The 23,269-nt window shown below is 38.7% G+C and overlaps 1 protein-coding gene across 2 annotated transcripts in view; it reads right to left on the bottom strand.

The window, feature by feature from the left end:
* WWC2 (WW and C2 domain containing 2) overlaps nucleotides 1-23,269 on the bottom strand; it is a 94,581-nt gene that overhangs the window by 13,127 nt on the left and 58,185 nt on the right. For both annotated transcript variants that reach the window (XM_066317557.1, XM_066317558.1), the window contains 11 exons: nucleotides 20,692-20,934; nucleotides 15,893-15,982; nucleotides 14,372-14,979; nucleotides 10,819-10,939; nucleotides 9,922-10,002; nucleotides 9,752-9,838; nucleotides 6,662-6,854; nucleotides 4,931-5,101; nucleotides 4,031-4,143; nucleotides 2,836-3,028; nucleotides 688-852 (listed from right to left, as the gene is read on the bottom strand). In XM_066317557.1, the coding sequence (XP_066173654.1) occupies nucleotides 688-852; nucleotides 2,836-3,028; nucleotides 4,031-4,143; nucleotides 4,931-5,101; nucleotides 6,662-6,854; nucleotides 9,752-9,838; nucleotides 9,922-10,002; nucleotides 10,819-10,939; nucleotides 14,372-14,979; nucleotides 15,893-15,982; nucleotides 20,692-20,934 (2,065 nt within the window). The remainder of the gene's footprint in view (nucleotides 1-687; nucleotides 853-2,835; nucleotides 3,029-4,030; nucleotides 4,144-4,930; nucleotides 5,102-6,661; nucleotides 6,855-9,751; nucleotides 9,839-9,921; nucleotides 10,003-10,818; nucleotides 10,940-14,371; nucleotides 14,980-15,892; nucleotides 15,983-20,691; nucleotides 20,935-23,269) is intronic.

Raw genomic sequence — 23,269 nt, forward strand, 5'->3', positions numbered from 1 at the left:
TTAAAATCTATAGAGGTGGTAGCCCACATTTAAATCTTTAAACACATGATTTTCATAGTTAGTTTAGCAGCAGCAAGACTTCCAATTTAAATCTGTTTTTCCATACTACCATAGATCTAGAGACTGGAAAACTTAGCTGCCAAAGCCATGTTTAAAACCCAGCCCTGAGGCAGCGCTTGCACATCTTTCAAAGATGCAATTACAGCAGGATTTGGGCTGCCTAGGTTTAAAACCAGTTGAGATACAAAGCAAGATTTAAAATTGATGACTGAGCTCTTTCCACACTGTTACCCTTAAATGGTTGCATTATTAAAATATGGTAATGCAATGGCATTTTACAGTGAATTCTATTTCATGTTGTAACAAATTGTTTTGCTGCAAGAGTGTGGAGTTGCTGACATGCAGGGAAACAGTTTTTGCAGACAGCCAGCAAAGGCATCTGTGTTATTTCTCTCCAATAGGATGTATTTTTGCCCTAGTAGAGGTGTTTTGCAAGAGTATGCAACTCTTCTGAAAGTCAATTCTACTATGTGTCAGCTCAGATAGGGAAAGACTCTAGAGAAAGCACAAGCTCTGCCTCTCACAAGCAAAACTGGTACAGGACTCAGTGTCATTAAGGCTTCATTCCCGAGAAGTTAAACGACTCTTTGGTTAATAGGTCTTCCTTCCAAGTGTTTTTCCTCTTACCCTGCAGATGTATTGGTTCCGCTCGCCTGGTGAGAAGGTTTGGGAGCGCACGATCATGCTGTTCCTGACAAAGGGACGCTGTCTGGAGCTCCAGCTGCCTCTGTCCTTGGGCCGGACTGCTGAGGTCTCATTAACTGATTCCTCAGTGTTAGTCTCCTTATCAACCTATGAGAAGGAATTCAGTGTATAAGACTTACTATAGTCAGATACATGCCCCCACACAGTTTTTGTGCCTTCAGATTTTACAAGCATTCTCGTTACCTTGCAGCGGATGGAAAAAGACCAGCGGCAAAAAAGCACTGTGCATTTACAGAGAAGCTGTTCCAAGTACAGAAATACAAACTTCCCAAGAGGCTTAAGAGTGTGTGAAGAGGCTTTGAAGGTACTCTTTGTAGCCAGTAAAGCCTAAGCTTTTGCAGAAAGGCATTTGTGCCTTGGCAGATGGTTTGATGCAAACACAGTGCAAGAAATGTTTTGCTTTGCCATTTGCAATGATTATTGCATATTTACATTTACTTTGTTTGGCATTTGCAGAAGAGCAAGGTTCTGCCATGCCAGAGATTGTGCCTGTGCACACTGAAAGGAGGCAGCTGGGAAAGTGACACCGCCCAGGTCCTTCTAGACATACTGCCATACATCCCCAAGCCTCAGCAGCAGGGCTGCTTTATGGCAATCTCCAGAGCTTCGCCAGCCTTGTGAACCCAGGGAAAAGACACTGCTGGCTGCTGTCCCTCAGCACAGCCTGCTGCCTACTAGAGTTCTCTCACATGTGCTAGAGGGAGCCTCAAGTGCCCCCATTTCTGTGGGTGGCACAGCCTGTGCTTACTTCCATGTTGCAATCATCTTGGTTGCTAGGCTAGACAAAGCTCTGCAGCAGCTGGAACATCCAATATTACTGATGTCCACTGGGGCTTTTTCTTCAGCTTGGATAATTTAATGAGGTTCCCGGTTTTCACAGTGCAGGTGATAAATACAGTGACCTATATAGCACAACCAGCAACCCTGAGAGGGATGTGGCATACAGAGATCTACGCTGTGGCTGGCTCTGCAGTGGAGTCTGCTGTCTTTCACTCATTGTCTGCGTCCACCCAGCCCAGCCTTAGCAAAGCACTTGTGTGTGTGTCTAACCTTCACATGTCGTCCTTGCCGTCTCCCCTTGCCGAGTTAGGGCTTTGATCTATATTCACTTGCCACCCAGCACACTGTCAGTCCTTTTAATACCACAGCCTTAGCTCATTTGGCATCTTGCCACATTAATTGGAAGTTAATTACAGTTTCTAGCAAGTCCACTGAGATGTTAAACTTTTGTATTGTCACAAAGTTGAAGGAAAGAGATGTCGCTCTTCTTCTTTTTACCTCTACTGTTTTATAGAACTTGTGGATTTAACAGGCAACAGTGTTTTTATTAAGATGCAGAAAGATACTAAAAATTTTATTTCTTAGAGTGTGCTACCACATCAGGGATATACTTACTAAACATTTACTAAAAGAGCATTCAAGAAAGTGGAATATAATTTAAAAAACAACAGTTACCAAGAACATGGAACTAGAATTTGTTTTATGTAGTGTGTAGGTACAGTAGTACCCTCAACAGTTCAAAAGCATACACAATTTTAATACACATTTTGTATTTTTTTGTTCATTAATCTTTTGTCCTTTCTTCTGCTATGACAGTTCTTGTACTTCATGCCCAAAAATAAGGGGAAAAAATCAGGAAATCCCTGCACTGGTTTAAAGATCTTGACCCTCGGCATGTGTTTTTCCCTGTTTAGTAGACAAATCAGAAAAAAAGGAAAGGAAACCATGAAACAGATGTGCAGAAATATTTTATATAGGTACAAGATGAAGCTACTGAACTACTCTTGTATTTTCAATATTCTCCATATGTAACAAAAAAGGTGAAGATTGTCTTTGTTAATTGTCTTGGACATAGAAGTCCTGCTTAGCATGTCTGTCCAATGTCCTCTTCCATAGTTCAGAAGTGACCACATCAATTTTGTAACATGTACATACATACTGAAAAGTGCTACTGCAAAGGCCACATCAAATTGTAAAAGCATAGATGCAGCAGACTTCTACAATAATTGCTCAGAAATAGATTTTTAGACACAGTGAGATACTGCAGGAATGTGATTTTAAGATATTCACCAGTGCTAGAATTACAGCAGCTTGCTGGCTTTCCTGGGCCTCATCACTGTTCTCTCTGTTCTTGTCTTCATTCATTTCTGGTGCATCCATGAGTAACCCCACGTCATCATTACAGTCGCCTTCTGCTTCCAGCCTGAAGCCATCTTCCTCTTCATCCACAATTTCATCAGAGGCCTCTGCCAGCATCTCTAGCCTGTATGAACAGAGGTAGCCCAGGCTTATTCTGAAACTGAAAAAGCTCATCAGAGGAAGATACCAGAAAGGCCAGATCTGCACACATGCATGTGTAAGGCATGTATTTTCCTGACAGGGAAAACAGCTATCATACAAATGCTTCCACTAAGTTGATGTGAAGGCCCATTTCATTGCTGCCTCCAGCAAAATCCAACAAGCACTACTGCAGTTTACCTTCAAGGTTGTTATGACAGCACTGCACTATATTCAATAGCTTTCATGTTCATAATGTTGAAGGACTTCGGTTATAAATTCATAAAACAAAAAGCCACTACATCCTTCCCCCCAATAAAGCATGTATTTTCTTCTACACTGCAGCTAATAAATTGCACAATAACAGAACTCAAATAGCAGTTTAGCAAGAAATGTGTTTCTTGGGAAAATTCACAATTTCTTCAAAAACATGACCATCAATGGAAGTACACCAACATTGACTTTGTCAGACAGCAGCTCTCTTTTCAAACCCTACGGCTTGCCTGTTCCAATTAATGCAACTATAATATTTGATATTTTGCTACACTTCCAGTGGCTTCACAGCTCAAGTGGTTTCACAGGAAGATGTACATGGACTAGAGGAGCATTGGCAGTAGGAGTTCATAGAGCAGCCAAGACACTGTACACATAAAAGAACATGAATGAATTGACCACACAAGAGAACACGATACTCCAATTCCAGTGGTGGTGAGGCATTGGAACAGGTTATCCAGAGGAGCTATAGATGTCCTGTCCTTGGAAATGTTCAAGGCCAGGTTGGATGGAGTGTTGAGCAACCTGGTGTAGTGGAAGGTGTCCCTGCCCATGGCAGCAGTATTAGACTGGATCCCTTTAAAGATCCCTTCCAACTCATACCATTCTATGAGTCTATGATCTCCAAAAGTACAGCCCTTTCATTTATCTAAGAAAAGGAAGAATGAGTTGAATCAATTAGGAATGAACAGTGAGGGAGGAAAAGTGTCTTTACCAGTCTTCCTCAGAGGCCCTTTGCTCTTGTTCCTTCTCCTCATCTTCAGCCAGCTCTTGTTCTACTGCTTCCAGCTCAGCTGATGTCCTCTCCAGGAGAGCTGACACAGCATCCTGCTCACAAGGAAAAAGATGAAATCAGAGTTGAAGGCTACGTAACAGGTAGGAAAATGACAACTCTTGGAAGAGCTGCATTACCCCACTGCTCCTTGATGTCAGCAGAAACAATCACAGATCACAAGGTTAAGGGGTTTGAATTGTCAGTGTATAGCACATTGAATGATTACTTTTATACAGAGTAAATCTCAATAAAAAACAATTGGTTTTAAAATGACAATGTGATCAAATATGCTCCTATCATACTTCAATATCTTTTCTCATCTTCCCTCTCATACTTGTAATGTTCTTAGGTGAAAAAAGGGTGCTCTTCAAAGTTACATTTTCTATGCAGTCCTCTTAAGAAGAAATAAAAGCAGAAAAGCTTATTTAACCAGAAGAGTTGGTATGTTTTGCATAAACAGTATGTTCAATGCAATGGCTTTGAGTATGCAGATTCAAATGGTTAATAAATAGCAATTTTTCATGTGGGTATATGACAATGACACACTTAAGGAAGCTCTTCAATAACATTCTTTCTAAAAAGAAACACGGCTGCAGGGTTTCAAACTGGAAGTGCACTCTCATATCCAGTAAAAAGCATCTGCCATATCCCCACTCCCGTCTGAGGCCCCAAAAAGGCCCTGCTCACACAAAGTCACCCTACATAGAAATGCCTGCAAAACAGGCCCTTGGACCTTCAGAGGAGGGCAGCTTACACATTCAAATGACTACAATGCAACGGCACAACTGCGGTCTCTGGCGTTTTTCTTGCTATCACATTAATAACCAACATGTCACTCACCAAGTCCAGTGAGTCCAATGACTGTGATTGCTTGCTTAACAGAAACATGTATTCATCATTTTGTTCCTTGGGTTTTTTGCCAGGACTCTGCTTGCAAGGCAAGAGGCTGTACCACAGAGTGCAAGTCTCAGCAGAAAGTGATAAATCTGCCAGGCTGATCTGAGTCCCAGCCTGCACAAAATAGGAAAAGGGGAAAAAAAAATATTTAAATTTGTTCTGTTTCCTACAAAACATTCTACTGTACTCATCATGCAAAATAGGCAGCACAAAATTGACATGAACCTTAATTTCCTTTTTAACTGTACAGTTTTCTATTTCCCTCCACTTCCAGATAAAATAGACAAATAGAAGTACATGGAAATGTCCATTCTGCCATCTCTTTATTTTAGTCTGCAGAGATGTCTCCTCATATGCAGACCCCATCCCATACCACAGTATTACACACACCTGCTCTAGTGCATTCAGTAATGAAAACCTGTGCAGCACCAGCTCCTGGGGCAGCATCACATGATTTTTCAGCTGTCCCACCACAAAAATGCATTTGGCAAATAATAGATGACCTTGCTTCCTCTAACCAGGGAAGAAGGAGATGAAAAGCCAGCAAAAGAGATTAAGAAACCCTTTCATTTGGACAAGCACTGACATCCACTGAGTTGGTACTCTGGGAAAACTTCTGAAGTACTCATGTTTGGGCTGTGCCTTGGAGATTAAAATCCTCTGTTCTCTGGCAAAGCATATTATCTCCACAGCACACATAGCTCTTGCCAAGACTCTGGTCATGTTGTCCAGGGCTTTCTGCTGGGGATGGTACTCCCAACTCTTTCATTTGATCTTGCAAACAACCCTTGTCTTCACTGGGGATTTTTGTTATTGTTGAGTCCTTTCTTCACCTTTGTATCCTGCCTGAGGTTGCATCTTTGTTCTGTTGCCCTTCCCTTTCCTCAGAGGAAAATGCTTACATACTGAAAAAGACCAAGACGTTCCCCAGGAACTAAGTTAACTTCTACATTCTGAAAGTGAGGCTGTTTCACAGTCGCTGGAGCTGATGAACACCATCAGATTGTGTGTTGTAACTGAAAAAATCTCAGTGTGCTACTAAAATCCCTCTCATGGTGAAAAACTAGACTTGAATCATACCAGATCATGCAAAAGCAATTTGAAAGTAAATGAAGCATCACTTATTCGGTGATGACTACGATTAACAACAAAATTTGAAGTGACAGCTTCCAGTGGGCTGATCTATAAATGTCATGCTTTTTTGTTTCAACAGATCATAAAGACCAAAAAGGTGTCTATCATATAGTCCAAAATAATGACCAAAAATGTAATTTATTTTGTTCTTGTGACAAGTTGTGACAAATGACGGTTTGCTCTTTTTTTTTTTTTTTCTGTGGCTGTTCTTCAGTTTTTACTTTAAAACCTAGCATTAAAATAATGTTGCATTGAAGTTTAGAGGGGTCTTACGTATACAATGGCAAAGATGGAATATCAATTGTAATTAAAGGGTTAAAGTAGTGTTAGAATTATCAAAATACCTTCCATCCAGGATTAGATTCTGTACCAGGAGTTTCAGAGAAAGGTAATATTCTAGGTACTATAGCAACAACTAAGTTATGCTTCAGGACTTTGTCTCCAAGTGTTGTGGAATTTTAGCAGCCTTGACCATCAAAATAAGAGGGGACACTATAAACAAATGCATGCCAAAAAAGCACCAGAAATAAAAGCGCATACCAAACATTCTTCCCGACGACTTCTACTGACAGCACAGACATCTACTCTCAGTGTCTTCTGTGGCAGTTTTACTTGAGAAATAGCTACTCTGAATATCTCGTTGAATAAAATGGTATCCATGGCAGGATGAACTTTAGTGCGGAACAGAGAGCTGATATCAGTGGAGGATGGAAGGACTGCTACTCTAATATACCTGCCAGAAACAAAACAAAATCTTTACCTCTGTTTAAACTGGCACTTGTTGGTGATGCATGAGAGAAGTTCACCCCATCATCAACTTAAGGACTGCATGTCAACAAAATGGAAGTAACTTATCAGTGGTATGGAAAAAAGTATATATGACAAAGTGAAACTCCTCTTGTCCTTTTTAGAAACATTTCCCAGAAAGGAATTTTTGTGCCTGGTAAGGTAGTATTAGCAAGAGAGGTAGCAGTTTCTGACTCTGTCCAAGTTTAGTACTGTAAACAATGAAGATCATATCACAGGTGAGAGGAAACATGTCCTTAATGTTGATTTTAAAAAACTAAAAAAACTGGGGTGGATGTAAAAATTAAATTCTTAGAATAAAGCAAGCAGTACTGAAAAGCAGTGATGTCTTTTAATCTTTTAAGGAAATAAACAAAATTTCCAAAGAAAGCAGAAAACTAAGGAAACCCAGAAAATAGCTAGGGCCATAAATGCTTAAGATCAATCCATAACATATTAAGTGGAACTTTGAAGAATGCATCTTGCAAGCCTAAATTCAAGTACATAAAATAACTTGAAATTACAAAGTTACAAGGCTGCATTCCTTTTATACAACCAGTAGGAATGGATATTATGTGGACAGAAGTTGTATTAGCTAACTTGTAGGTCTCACTTTAGCAGCAGCTTGACAGAGTAAAGACACTTTTAATGCAATTTGTATGTGCTATTTACCTGTTGCACAGTTTCTCATACACACTAATGAGCATAGTAATAGTTTTACATCTTTTCTGTGCCTATCTATTAGTCTGTTTCTGGTACCACCTTTAAATATAAATGGTATTCACTGGAGAATAGAACACAATGAAGCTGGCTAAAGCAAGAAGAAATAGTAGGCTAATGTAAATAATTCTAGAGAATAATCTCTCAAAATTTACAGTAGTACTACTGTATTATATGACTTCATGCATAGTTTCAATTATTTTATTAAAAACTTAATTTTACATAAGTTAAATCAACAGAAATTTCTATGAGAAATACAATATTTTTACTTGAATTTGGGCATAGTCTTTATTTCCCAGTTATGCCAAACTTCTTGGAATAAAGAGCAAAATCTAAGTTGTTTGGTTCACATGCAGGTATCCCACATTTTGACATGCCAGTCTTGAGGTGAAGCGGTAGCATACTGTAACTCCAAGTATGTTTAAAAGGTGGTTCACTGAAACTTTCTTTTAGTAACTGTTTGCCATTTTATTGGCATCAGGCCAAATGAAGGTAAACAAAGAAGTGAAAGAAAATGCTCTCTCACTTTATTATACAGGAGTGCTTACTTTCATTTAAATTAATAAACTTAAAGAGTCAACTGATGAATCAGATTTTACTGTGACAAACCTACGACTTCTCACCTGAAAGTGACCCTGACATGTTAGCGCTTCAACTATTCTCTACCTGGACTAAAAGTAAGCAGTTTTTATAGTATCACTAACACCTCATGTCAAATCTATTCCTCAATGTGTAAAAGTTCAGTAAAGCACTAACTTGTCCAGTTGATGTTCTTGGAAATGCAGCTATAATGTGGCATCTTTTTCCAGACCTTATTTTTATTATTGTATGTATCTGTACAGATTCCACATATATGCACACAAATGCAAGTGACAGAAAAAATGCTATTTGCAAGGTCTTGCCTTTACCTTGCCCCTCCTTCCTCCTTGTTTCGTGTCACTTTAATTTCACCAAATCTCTTTTAGCAGAAGCAGGTCTGGACTTCTTGACTATTAATTACAACTTCACACTTCAATTCCTAAAAAGATGCCTGCCCTGACCTAGCTTTATGTTGTTGAACATCTTTTTGCCCTTCTACATTATCTAGTTTTCCTCTCACCTGTGTTAATTTAGTCTTCTATACTTTTTCTGGTTTTTTGTGCTAATTGTTAGTGGACTTAGAAGGTCAGCAGAGGAAAGACTAGTTCAGAAAAGGAAGGATAGTAGTAGAACAACCATTTGTTATTAACAAAAGCAAACAGAAAAATCCAGCAAGCACCCAGGCCTCTATCCTTAATGCATCCTTGCTATATCCAGTGGCTTCCCAGTTATCTGTGAATCAAATTTAAGGCAACGGGATACAAAGGGAAAAGAACCAGCAAGAAAACAAAAATTTTCAAGGACTGATTATATCCTACTTCAATCTTATGAAGCTTTTCAACAGTTTAAGGTAGTCTTACAGTCTGTCAAAAAGCTTGCTCAAGTACAAGCGTCCCCAAGGCAACCTGTACTTATTTATACAGATGAGAATTTTGGATTTGAAACTCAGTGGTAACATATTCAGGCTTTTATGTTCATTTTCTACGTATGATTTACACTGTATTTTACTTTTAGACTTTGCATGTTGGTCCAATTTGACTCAAGAACTATTTCTTAACAGACCTCCAAGCTCTAGTTGTTAGGGATGGTGTATCTGAATTGTGAATCTGTGCTTGTCCACTTGCAGTTTATTAAATTACCCCTTTCCTTTAAAAGCTGACTTAAAAGACAAATACTGCATTAAATACCGTTTTACACCAAAAAGACACATAAATGTGTCTTCGATGCCAAAGTATCAAAAGAATGTTTCTAGTAACTATGGCATAGCTGTTCTGCACTCACAAATCTAGAGCGTTTAGAAGCAGTAGGAAAAACACCATTTTAAAATCCTTTTTATTCCAGTTAGTGGAATGTGCAAATCTCCTGGTAACATCTTATTCTTGCAGCCTTGCTGGAATATGCAAAAGCTAAATACTACAAGTTTGAAAAGTTTCATACATATTTCAGTGCTCTTAAGCCATAAATCAACACATTCCTTTAGAGAATTTTTAAGATTTATTATTATACTCTTATATTTCAACACAACTCAGTGATTGTTTGACTTACACCTTAGAGCCAAGGAGGACAGAAAACGCTGGGAGGTTTCTAAGCTGTACTATGATTATCACGAAACTGGAATTGCTGTGGTCATATCTGTTAAAGAAAGGACAACAAAAGGGAAGTTTACTGTTCATATTTATGGATCAACAGAAATACTCCCTTTGCTGGTCACTCACCTGAGTCCTATTTGTACCTGAGCAGCCTCTAGAGTTGTTGCATCATCTTCACTATATACAATGTCCTCAGTTTCATTTGGTCTAGGAAAACCAGGCAAATACTCAAATTTTGGAAAATTATAGTTAGCTTTCAGCAATTATTAAGATATGCATACACAGAACATACATCCATTCTCCTAAACATTCTAATTTAATTACAGCATGCACTCCAAATAAGAATTTCAGAGCCTACACAACAGCAGGACTTGTTTTAGGGACAGTTGCTGCTGGAATAGTTTGACAACTGCAGCAATAATTCAGAAAGGCCTGAGGCTGATTACTGAAGATTACAGGCAATACTATATAAACTAGTATGAAGAATCCTATAGAAGTTGTCTGGTTAAAAAATAACAGCAAATATGTTTCTTATATCCTGATTACTGCAGTGAACATTAAGCCTCAACCTAGATTATTTTAATACCAACATTACAACAGAGTTTTTTCTTGTCTTTTCTATAACCTCTTTTTTAAAATAAAAACTTTCCAAAAAAATGCTAAGCAATCTTAAAAATGCTTAACAGAACAAGAAGTAAAAAACAGTAACTCAGAGTATTGTCAATAGAGTCACATGGCAGAACCTGCATAGTTTAAATCAAGCTTTTCTCTTGGGAACACTTCTAGCAAGAAAAAAAAAATCTCCAAGATTATAAAGAAGTATATTAATGCTATTCAACCAAGTTATACAAGCACAAAAATGAACCCAAGTCAAACGCTGTTTGGAAAATATGCCTTCCTTTCCATCTGAAAATACAAATTATTTCTAAAAATGGCATGGCTTCTTAACAACTTCTGCTGGTAACCAATCATAGATATATTTAAATTTTTAGTGGAAAGACTTGCATAATTTCTCAAACCTACTGTTTCACAGAAGCTTCATATACACCACTATCTCCAGCTACAGACTCATCAGACACAGCAGCAGATACACAAGCTGTTTTCTCCTCAAGGAGATGACCAGCTGTTCTTGATAAATCACCACCTACAAAAAGGAAAAAGAAGGTAAATTAGTCCAAGAGATTAATATTCAAAAAGAGAGGTGAGCATAGCTTAGAAAGTTGTTAAGTTGAAAGCGATGACCCTCAGCTGAGCATCACAGAGTAGTTTTGTTCCATATCATTAAACATTCTGAGACTGTACTGCTGTTACCACATATTCTGGCCACAGATATAACCAAACTGATGAATTTGAAAATGTACTATTATTCCTTCCCAGAGACACAGACTCCTATGATCACCCTTATGCATTGAGCTAGTTTTTACCCTTCATTAGCAACCCTCATTTTCCTGATCTTTAAACCACTATTTGCCACGTTCACATTCAGCACTGTGGTTACACTGCAGCTACATACCAAGTGCTTGCCTACTGTTTATTAAATATTCAAAAGTCAGACAGACACCCTCTCCCCAGTGATATAACTGCTAGAAATAAAATCCTCTCTGGTTTACTATCATCAAAAACTTTCTATGCTACAGGCTCTCAATGACTACTTAGCTTTAATCTTCAACTTGCATTCATATGCAAGTGTCATGCCGTGAAGCCACATTCTGCAGCACAGTAAGCTGAGGGCCTATGCAGTCCTTTTATCTGCCAAGGGGTGAGGATATTGGTATGCATTATCATCCCCATCTGAATCATGACTTTACATCCTGTTAAGATGTTAAAATTTAAGGCTCTAGATTAGATGATTGATTGCTGCATTTGTGCTTTTATTTATGGCAGTAGGAATGCTTTTTCCTTGATGATGAAGTGCTCTTTCCTTTCCCCCTCACCATGCAAGAGGTGAAGGTGATGACATGATTTATTGATTACCCTTAGGAATTACCACGGCAGCCTGAATTGACTTTGACAATGACAGAGACTGACTGTGGAAGAACTACAAGATATTCCAACTTGGTTTCTGACAGCAGGGACATGTGCAGAGGAACAAATATCTCTATGGTTCACCTGTACAGAAAAGTCAGAGACAGCCAGAGAAGCAGGTGAACACTGCATCTAGAGAGCCAGTGCAGATTACAGGATGATAGGAGCTGTACTACCACTGAGTCTTTGTCTATGCCCAAGTTAAGATTTAGCAGTATTCAGATCTGTAGTCCTGTAAAAACCTAAGCGTGTGGGCTGAAATTTTCTATGCAGGTTTAGTGCCTCTGGCTGAGTTTGTTCAAACCTTCCCATTCAGCATCACAGCAGTTTCAAGAATGAAATTGGAGTAGAAACACTAAACAAACCTCAGGTCTGTGTCTCACTTATAATTACTGAAGTCTCACCATGAGGCCCATTTCACTGTGGAAATCAGAGGTATTGAAGTGTAATTAGTGTAACCTGGCTATTCAAAATTCAAATACTTGTTTTAGCAGCCTTAATACAAGTTTAAAGACAAATTGTATTATGCATATGGTGCTACATGAGGAAGTATCAGTACAAAGAATCACAGAATGAATTTATATTTTGAAACCATAACTATTTATACAGACTTAAAAGGCAACCTGACAATATCCAGAATAAGATAAAATCAAGGAGTTAAAAAATGTTAGAGAACCACACAATGCCTTTGAAAATAATGATCTATAGAAATAATTTCTTTTAAAAAAATTTTGATTCCACATAGCCCAAAGTGTTCCCAAATTCCAAGCCATTTTGAATTCAGTTCTTTGACTATGTGAGCTGTAGCCAGATTGCAAAGACAGACTGAAAATTGTTGTTAATTTGGAAAGGATATGCTGCTGAAATATAGGCAGGAAAATTAATTATTGTTTCAATCTTTTACAATATGGCTCTAAAGTGAAACGACTACTGTGCTACACTATCCTGAAAAGACAAAGGACAAAAAAGACCCCTTGCCCCAAATTCCCTTTCCATGATTTTTAACTTTGCATTTCACAGGTTCCGACCATTAGGACATCAGTCAATTTCTTGTTTGCCTTCTGCACAGTGAAGCAGAGTGGAGCCTCCCAGCTGTACTAAGCACACCATATCTTTCTCTTCTGGTGCCACATTGCTCTGGCCAACATTGAAATTACCACAGTACTGCAGTAAGCTAATCTAGTTAGACAACAGATGTTACAACAATTCCTTGAGAGAATTAAAAAAAAAAATAGAAGCAAATTTCTCATTAAAATATATAACTGTGTGGATATGACAAGGTATTTTTATTAAAAATTGGAAAACTCCCAAGCACAAGGGTTCAAACTTGGTAACAAATCTGGACAATGCTCAAGAGCTGGGCCATATTTATTCTAAAACATCAAGCTCCTTAGTTACCTGCTTCCCTACCAGCTGGGAAATACAGTTGGAAATGCCAGGTACTGACCAGGTTTCAAATAGGGCTGCCAGTGCTCAGCACTACTGGAAATCTGTCTCACTCCGTTCTTCCTTGAGAAAACGAAGTGTAACACAAACATGAATGGTTTGCAACATACTTGAAGACAATGACACAGAATGACACTAGAAAAGAATAAATGTGCAGAGGGATGTGCACAATATACTGTCAGCCCTAACATAAGGCAGCAAAGCGAGCACTCTAAGACTAGAGCACAAGCCATCAATTCTTGACAGCTGGGATTTTTGAAATTCTGGCTCTGCCAAAGGTTCTGACAATATAAGATGATTAAGTATGTTGCTTGGCTTTTGCTACAGACCAGAGGTGGAATTCATCACACCTAATTCAACCGTCTTAAAGTTAGCTAGTAACTAAGGATACCTTGATAACTCGTAATCATTCATCCCTTCTTCTTTAAAGGGAAGTATGCTTTAGGACAAGATGTCTTATTCTTTTGAAAGTTACCCACAGGCCGCAGGGGGAGCCTAGACTCACTTAAGAGCTCTGTTCTAACTTGGATTAAAAGTTGAAAGCTGTGAAATCCATGTTAAAAATGGGGAAACTCTCACTGTAACTTACACGGCTTGTAGTCTTTCTCAATTCAAAATGAACTGCAGATCTTTCTGTGACAGCAGGCTCAAATAATCAGATATACAGAACACATAATTCTCAGGCCAGAAGTGTCGTTTACTGAGGATGTAAGTTTGTAACTTACTCTTCAATGACAAACTAAGTATCTGATTTCAAGTAATCAAAAAACCAGCAGAGGATATTTGCTCTATATCCATACATTCTATAAAACCTAGGAACACCATGCATCCTCCATGCTTTCAAAATCCAGCTTCAGGTTTTTGTATTACTGTTTTCATGACAGATTGCAACACATGAACTTACTTTCTAAAATAGCTATTGAAAAATGTGGACAGAATCAGGGTGATTTGCAGCTGTCTGCAGCAGTTAGGTAACATACCTCAGAACATGCAAGTGCATGCTGATCAAGATACTCTTCAGTTACACAAGGTACCTCCTCATTTCAAGAGCCAGCTGTTAATTTCATGTTGCATGTACATTTAACATTAGGGTTTTTTAAATTACCTGAACTTCCTTCATGTAGAGAAGGCAGAGGCTGCCTAATATTTAGATCTTTATCATCTGTAGGAATCTGAGATCCTGCTCTGGCTTCAGAGTCCAATAATATTTGGTTCTCGCAGAAGCTAATGCCTGCAAAATCACCTGAAAGATCAGAGTCTTCAAAGTCCGTAGTGAGGTGATGCAGAGGGGAATTTTGAGCTGACACTGAAAATGCAGCTTCTAATACCAAAGGGGAGCCTGGGGGGGACAAGGAGGAGAGTGAGGATCTGGAAGACAGTGATGTCACAGATTTGGGAGGTTCAGTCAACTTGGGGTGGTCTGCAGCTGAAGGAGAGTCACTGTAACCAAGTCTCCCAGGGGAACTGACCACTTCATTTTCATGAATGGTAGTGATGGGTCCCGAAGGAATGTAACCAGTTTTTTCCTGCAATATGAAATCAAGTTTGTACTGATAGTCCAAGTCTGTAATTTGATCGCCTTGGTTATAGTAGAGATCCATGGAGCTGAGCGAGTTTAGCGACCCTCTGCTTGATGTGTTCAGAGATCCCCGGCTGGATGCCAGGGATCCCAAACTGCTCCCTGAAGACACAGATAAGGTACTAGCTGAGAGGCTGCAAAGAAAGCACAAACACATACTGATGTTACTGAACCAGCATAAAACAGACCAAAGAGAGGGAAGCTTCACTGAAACTGCCTTGTAAGAGATTACAACCAAAAGCTGCCTGGGGCATTATGTTTAAAGCACCCATAGCTGGCTTAGCTCAGTGTGCCCAACCTGCACACTACCAGGGCAGTTTTTCCAGCTTATGGCCACCTGCCTAAAGCCCTTTTCTTCTGGAGAAGGCTGCAGGTTTGACAAATTGGTCTGGCAATAACAGCAGCCCTCTAAGCTGCTACATCCCATCAGAAACCTGCTCCACTCTGATGTGAGTGCTCATGTGGTCAATGTGAGAGCACAGGGATCCCCAGGATGGAGCTTATGACAGCAGAGGAGTGTTGCCACCTCTAGAGCAATTCATGCAGCCTCGCCTATGCCCAAGCACCTGGGAAAGATGCCAGATAGACAACTTATAGCAGAACTGCTTCCCATCTGTGTGACAACACACGCTCCATGTGCACAGTAAATCCAACTATATAAATTATGACAAAGGCTGTAACATGCAATCTTGTCCCATTAATAACAAGAGATAGGGAGTCCTGCCAGGCCAGAGAAACTAAGTGTCACTGCCCAGATCTTGAGGACTGCTGGGAAAAAATGTCAGGAAAAATAATTCAAGCAGGCCCTTCTAGACACTTAAAACATATTTACTGAACAAAAACAGAACTATCAACTTATAAAATTTGCTGAAATCATAAAAGTACACCAGGTTTGCAAGGTGACAAAATGCTTAAAGCTATTACACTTGTATTTTCTTACTTAAATAAATTTTGCTGAGCTTCCAGCTAAGAGAAAAACCTTAGAATGAAGTTGAGACATCCAAGTCCACTACAAAACAGGTTTTACATCATGCAGTACAATCTCACCTCCTAAGCTGTGAATGCAAATAGGTAGTTAACTTTGTAGTTTCTTCAAGTTTCTGTACCAACTCTTTTCTTCTCTCCTCCAATTTTAATCTGCAAAAAGATGGACATATTAGTTCAGGAAAGCATTGTAGAATAGGCTAGAACATTTTATAGATAAAAAAGAAACAAAGTGAAGATCCCTATGGTTTTTTTTATCAGGTTGCCAGTGACTAAAATCCAAAATACTGTGTTAGCTCTCGGTCTGATCATAAAACCCCAACTGCTTCAGTAGAGTGATTTACCTGCAGAATACCAAGCACTGTAACAAAGCTGCTGAGTGTACAGGCAAGCACAGGGTTGGGACATTCACACTGTACCAAGGGGAACATGCACCCAGTAAAAGAGTAACAGATGAGCACTGGGAAAATACCTGCAACTTCAGGATAATAAGATCTACACTCATAGGGTTTTTAAAAGTCATGCTGCAGACTGCCTCCTCACTTAATATTGTTCCAAGAAAAAAACCAACCAACAAAACCAGGAAAACACCACCAAAACAAACCAAAAGAACACTAATACCGGTAATACCAGTATTAGTTTTGATATTTTGAAGTTTAAAATCAAAGCACTCTCTTTAATTTCAGAATATTTATATAGAGATAAAGCACAGCAAATCAAAGCAGCATTCATTGAAAGGTTCTGAGATTATAGACCATATTTAGGAGTCCTTGGTAAAGATCTCTACATTCCCAGCAGCTTTGTCAGCACCTCAGAGGCACACAGCATTGTAATGCTCATCATCAAGTTCACCTTTATGGAAAGCAGGATTTATTGCTTCCTGCCTTGTTACCTAGCACAGCTCTAAAGCCACAAAATGGGGAACTCTCCTATTCCTCTTGGCTAGGAAAAATTATTCACTAACCTTTAGAGTGATTTTTTCCCCTCTTTTAATTCCCTTTTATCACTCCATTTACACTAAATAAATTGCTTTCTCTCAGTGGATTCAGCTAAAATCCTCCTGTAGATGTGGATTACGATATTCTCCTCTAGGCCTTGCTCAGTCAACTGATACATGTCACAAGTTCTCAAGCAACTAATCTGAGAAACAAGAAACATCAACCATTGCTTTCTTACTCAAAGTGAATCAACTGAATTAGATACTCAAGAGTGCACAGAATTCACTCCCCTTTGAACATCAGATACCAGCAAAAAGACATTAAGTCCCTGATTCAGCAAGGCATGAAAAGCACTTGCTTACACCCATGCTTACCCAGAGAGTAAATCTGGGTTATGCAAAGGTGAATAAGTTACCCCGAGGTGAGCCAAGGTGTGACTTCCACTCCACTGCCCACACCACACGTGCTCTCACACTGCAGTGATGTGTTCGTCTGCCAATACCTGCTATGGCTGTTAAAAGCATCCACAGCATTTCATTCTCTGCTCAGGAAGACATACACACAGGTTTCCACACCAACAATTATCTTCATCTATATTATCAGACACTCTTTCCTATCATTTTATTATTTATCGACACCTTTTGTCTTATTTTAAAGCCTAATCTATCCTGCTTTTCCCAAACAAGAGTGCTCTTCACTAGCTCTTTTGTGGCTTTTCAGTACTGAACTATGATTTTTCTCTCAAAGAAGAGGCATAGAAATTGCTGTGTTTAACTACTAATGATAGAAGACAAGAAAGAGAATAAAAGCTTAGGAACTTCTCTGACTGAAGTCCTCAAAAGACACACCTACAGCCACCTCGAGAGAGACACTATAGCAACTGAATTTGTACTATTGAACTAAAAGGTTTCATTGGGTTTTGTTTCAAAAGGAGAATTAACTAGTTTGTTTTCTTTTACTACCTTAAGAAAGTTGATAAACATAATTTATCTCTTATAATTTAGCACCTAAAAAATTTTTCTTTCCTAAAAGTAATTTGATCTACTAGTAATTAAATACAATTGTTAATACCTGCAGAGTAATGTCAGAAAGATGCTAGTCACAAATAACAAACACAAGCTGAGTGATGAATCACTTGTGGAACTTTGAGGAAATGCAGGAAGTAATTTTATTGTTGCACAACAAATTGAGATTCAGGGAAAGTTTTTTTCATTCTGTATCAGGCCAAATGGAAAAAAAACACCAAAAACCCAACAATCCCACCTCCAAAACTTTCAGACAATGAACCTTCCCTCTTTATACCACAAACAGGAACTATAATTTCCAAAAAACCCAGTGTAAACACCTAAACAACTGTTGTGTTACCTATTCTGACATGAGCCTCTCTCAGTCTCTCCTGTTTGCACCACTTCAATTTAAATGAACCTATTACTCCTTGTAGGAGGGACTTCAGCATTAGTGAGACATCTTTCTCTCTTGATCTTAAATTGTAACATCGCTGAAAGGGGCAGAGAATCTTTAAAAAAATACATTAAAAAGTTAAGTGCACATACCTAGCCTTTTAATGCAAACTTAGGTAGACATGTTTGTGACAGGCACAAGAGCAGGTGCCAGTTTTGCAAGCAACAGCATAATCAAGTACTTAAATCATGGACCTGTTCAAATGGTCCTGTTTACTTGGGAGATACTTGCCAAGGATTAAAGCAATAACGGAACTCAGAGGCAAGAAAGCAGCAAGTAATTTTCAACAGTTCCACAATCCAGTTATTTCTACACAGTTGCTTTAAGGATTCTTAAAACAGTCAGAGTATGCCCTGTCTCTGCCTTTTTGAAGTTGATATGTTATGATCTACACCCTCCTTCTGTAAATTGAATCCACGTACATCTACTAGTGACAATTTCAGCATCCTGCTTCAAAATAACCCTGGGCTATGCCAGAATGTTTTTGTTTTAAGTCAGTGCACGTCTCCTGTTCCTTTTCCCTTCAGAAATAAAACCAAACCACTAAACCAAATGAAAGAACCCTCATTGCATTAAGCTCTGGCACAATCCACAGCTTCTTATGCTGCTTCATTATCAGTACCTGTGAAAACACTGCAAACTGAAGGCATTCATGAAATCTCATTAAGAAAATGGACATGCAAAAAGAGTACATTTTGAAGATGGCATGGCTCCTCCACTTATAATGGAGAAGAGAATCTCCCTCATCTCCAAGACATGAAACGCTGCTGATTGATGTGATAGAATTAAATGTATTTTTTTAGTTAACATTTCAGAGAAAGTTTCATCATCTGAATCCTTCTGGAAAAAAAATATTTACTTTGTCTATAGTAGACAAACCAGAAATAATCCTCAAAATAGCCTCATGTGAAAGAATTTATGTGCACTGAAGTCACCAAAGACGACAGTTCTAGTATAAAAAGTTGAAGCTAGAAATTCATTGGAATAACAAAAAAGCAACCCAGAAGCCACCATAACTGCTACCTCAACCAGCCGTGCAAAACATACCTTACATTAACCTCAGGGGGAAAAAAGCCCCAACACTCCATATTTTCAGGATTAAAAATCAAAGAAAAAAAGTTAGAGGAAAAGAGAGGGGAGGAAGAAGGAAGCTCTAACAACTCATTCTGTCACTATACATGGAAAATTCATTTCTTCTTGACAATGGGGGACAATTTTACTTGCCCTTGGTACTCCAAGTTTGGAATCTGACATGTATGGAAGAACACTCAAGAGTAGAACTTACTCTGGCACTAAAGCAAACCCAAACCACAAGATTCAGACACCAGCTACCTATTTATAGCTTGAGTCAAGATTTAGCTAAACAACAGCATATTATCAAAATCTTAGACTTAGATTACTTATTTGTGAATGTGATTTTATTACTGACCCCTCATTCTCCATTTATTAATGGCAGTCAAAGAGTAACAGATCCATGGTACTTTAGGTACTAGAGGTAGCTTCTCCTGTAAAAATATAGTTCCCTTCTTCTAAAACATATTTGAATTATTAATATAATGCAGTTTAAACTATTAAAAAGGTGCACAAATGTTAAAAGAAGTCTTCTATAATACACACATTTGTACTTTGTAAACAAAAAGATTTCCTTGTTACTCAGCTTCTAATCCTATAACAAGAATTTAGCCACACAGCGCACTGGAGCAACAGCAGATGTTTCCTAGTAGAGGGAAGTAAGAAAGCCACACAAAGCTGATTGTATTACTTCAGTAAGGCATACTACAGTGATATACACAATGACATTTTGTGTTTATTGCCTTTTATGTGGGCTAGAGGTGCCCCTAAATTTATTTCCACTTAGAGCTGAGGAAAAGTCCATCTGTGACAGTCAGCTTTGATTTTCTCAAACTCTGAATATGGCTAAAACCAATTTATTGTGAAAGTAGCTTCACTTACTAGTTAGGCAGCAGCAAAGTAGGAAAGTTTTGCAGCAATTATCCTTTTCATCTGAACTTTTTGGGGTTTTCCCCTTTTGATTGCATTTTTGTGTGTAATAAAACTCACAATGAAAGGCTTCAGATGTTACAACAGTCAAGATAATCTTTGTAACCTGAGTTCAAACAGTTTACAGCTATTATCAGAAACGAGTGAATGATGTATTGCCTTCCCTGCTGGTGTGTTGACATTCCTCAGTTATTTAACATCTGTCACAGGCATTTTCATGCTGGTAACAAACACAGAGCAACTGATACTGCAGAGCAGATACAGGGTGTTCACATTCTCTCATAGTACTGAAGATTTCTTTGTTTTTCTACCCATTGGGCCAATAACAAATTTAATTAAGATCTGCATAGAACAGTCACTGAAGGAGAACACCCCATCAAGTTATAGTTCAGGGTCTGCAATGAATACCAAGGTTAGATTGCAGAAAGCAGCATTTAATATTAGCAAAAGACAACCCCTTACCTTTCAGCCAGTGCTTGACTGGGTGTGCTTTTCACAGACACCAGCTCTTCTTCCAGCTTCTTCCTTTCTGCTTCTAGCTGCTCTAGCTCATCTTGACTACGTTTTCGTGGTGTAACAAACTGGAGCTCCTTTAAAAGCTCTTCTTTTTCATTGATTAACATCAGTTTTTCCTTTTCCACGTCCAGTGCTCCAGGCCAGGCTTCACTATCTAGCTTAGAGAGTTCAATCTTCAAATTAGCCATGCTAAAATAAAACAAAGCAGTTTTACCTGAGTCCAGCCCAGCACACAAAGCCCAGGAAAGAGAGAAGTGATACAGTATTTTGAAACATATCAGGATATAACAACCTTTTATACTCATAGCCCTACTTTTAGCTTTGTTTGACAAGAATGCAGACTATACCAGAGAATCAGGCCACATGTTGAGGGCAGCAACAACATGCATATGCATTGAAAATCAGTTGCTCCTATTCCAGTTCAAGTAGAAGTTACAATGTTATTAAAAGCTTTATTGAAAGCAATCTGTCTGGTAGCATAGCAGTGGCACCATGCTTTACTCATTCATGAGCATGATGGATTTCTCCTATGCTGTGGGAGGCTGACAGCTCCTCAGAAACAGGCATGGCCATGGTGAAAGAATGTGCACCACAGCAAGGTGCTCACTTCAGCAAATCTTAAGACAAAAGCATTGCCCTTCTTTGCAATTAAAGGAAAAGACAATACAACAGCAGCTACCTAGAAAGAAAAGAGATGAACTCAACAATTTAAGTTTGTGCAACCCCTGTTCCCATTGCAGCAGGGGGGGGATCAAGACCACCAAAGCTCCTGAAGTCCCCAACCCATTTCCAGAAAGGTCTGGAAGAACAGACTGCTCATGGTAGCTAATGTGCATCGAAAGTGAGAAACGTAACTCCAGGGCAAAGAAAATTTGGCTATAAACAGGTACCCCAGGACACCCCATGAGATGGAGCAATGCTGGAGCCAGGAATGGTGATGTTTGTTTATTTCCTTGCTTGCTTTCTTCCTGTTCTCTCCCTTTCCAATTTCATCCTACCCCCTATTCAAAATCCATCACCATTGTTTATACTCGGAGGTCAGGGAGTGACATCCCAATTTCCATGCTGTGTGTATAATTTTCTAATACAAGCTTGTAAGTTTTTGCTGACTCTGACTTCTGCCATTCCTTTTTGACCATGGGCATCTATGAATCTTGGGTGCTCCTCTCCTCTTAAAGGTGGGATGCCACAACAGGCCAAAAACGAGTATTAGCCTGATCTTCACCGTATCAGGATAGGATTGTCAGCATGCTACATCAGATCCTTTCCCATAACAACTGCAACTGAATTCAAAGCATAGTTATGAACACTCCACATCTTCAAGACATTCTGCTGGCTAAGCAACATCAAATCTGCAATGTACAAAATTATCTGATAATTTTCAAGTAGAGATGTTCACTTACAAGACCCTCTCTTCATCTTAGCTATTTTACCACAAAGTAATTGAGAATTTGCACATTTATTATTTCAGAGAAGATGGTGAACACTTATTAAATTAGTGATAGTTACAGCAGCCACAATATTTGGGGGGAGGGTATTATTAGTACTGAACTTCATGTGCAAACTAGTATGTATCTTCATTGTTCCAAATTACATACATTGAAATTTTGACCCATGTTCTTGGCTAAGTAATTTGTGAGAAAGAAACATCCTGTGCTGCAGTACCCCATACTCTGAGCACTGTACTGTTTCTCCTTTTTTCTCTTTTCTCCCCACCCCAAGATAGAAGTGGCAAACTGACTTACTTCAAGGAAGTTTTTTGTTCTTACAAAAGAAAGATAAAATGCAACACTGGGACTTCTTGGTATCAAGACACAGCCAAAACAGAGAGTGATCAGGTTTTGGATCAATTATGCCTGAGAAACAATGCCACCTACCTGGCATCTAAGTGACCACCTGACAATTAACATTATGTACATGATGATTCTAAGCCAAAATCATACATGTTCAATACTGAACAAACACAATAGCCTTGGTGTTCTTGGATGAATGCATTGATTACACAATGAGTTTTTATGATCCATGATGAGCATATAAAGGATTATTGTTGTTACTGATAAGGACGGTAGCTACTACTCTGTAGAAGGAAGTATACATTTGAAATTAGGCAAAAAAACCAGTCATGCAGACTTCTACCTTTAAAACCTAAAAGCAACTAAGCTGTTACATGATACTTCTAAGCAGCAAATTTATTCTTGTAGTTTTTAAAATGATCCTGCCACTGTTTCCCAACTGAAATAATATTTAAATTTCAGATTAAATTGCATTCTAGGCACAGTTTTCATCTGGGGAAAAATGCTATTTTTTTATTTTGTTGCCTTGTTTAGCTCTTCATATTTAAAAAATCCCAAAACTTTGGGTGTGGAATAGTGCTTAGATTTCTATTTGCCTTAAATTACAAAGAATCTCTGCAACAAAAACAAAAAGGCTTCTGAATAGCTGACAAATAATTTGCTGACAAGTACTAGAAAATAATACCACACTAGAGTACTATCCCAACAGTAAATCTTGCCCCACTATTATG

Source organism: Sylvia atricapilla, chromosome 4 (assembly GCF_009819655.1).
Source record: "Sylvia atricapilla isolate bSylAtr1 chromosome 4, bSylAtr1.pri, whole genome shotgun sequence".
NCBI lineage: Eukaryota > Metazoa > Chordata > Aves > Passeriformes > Sylviidae > Sylvia > Sylvia atricapilla.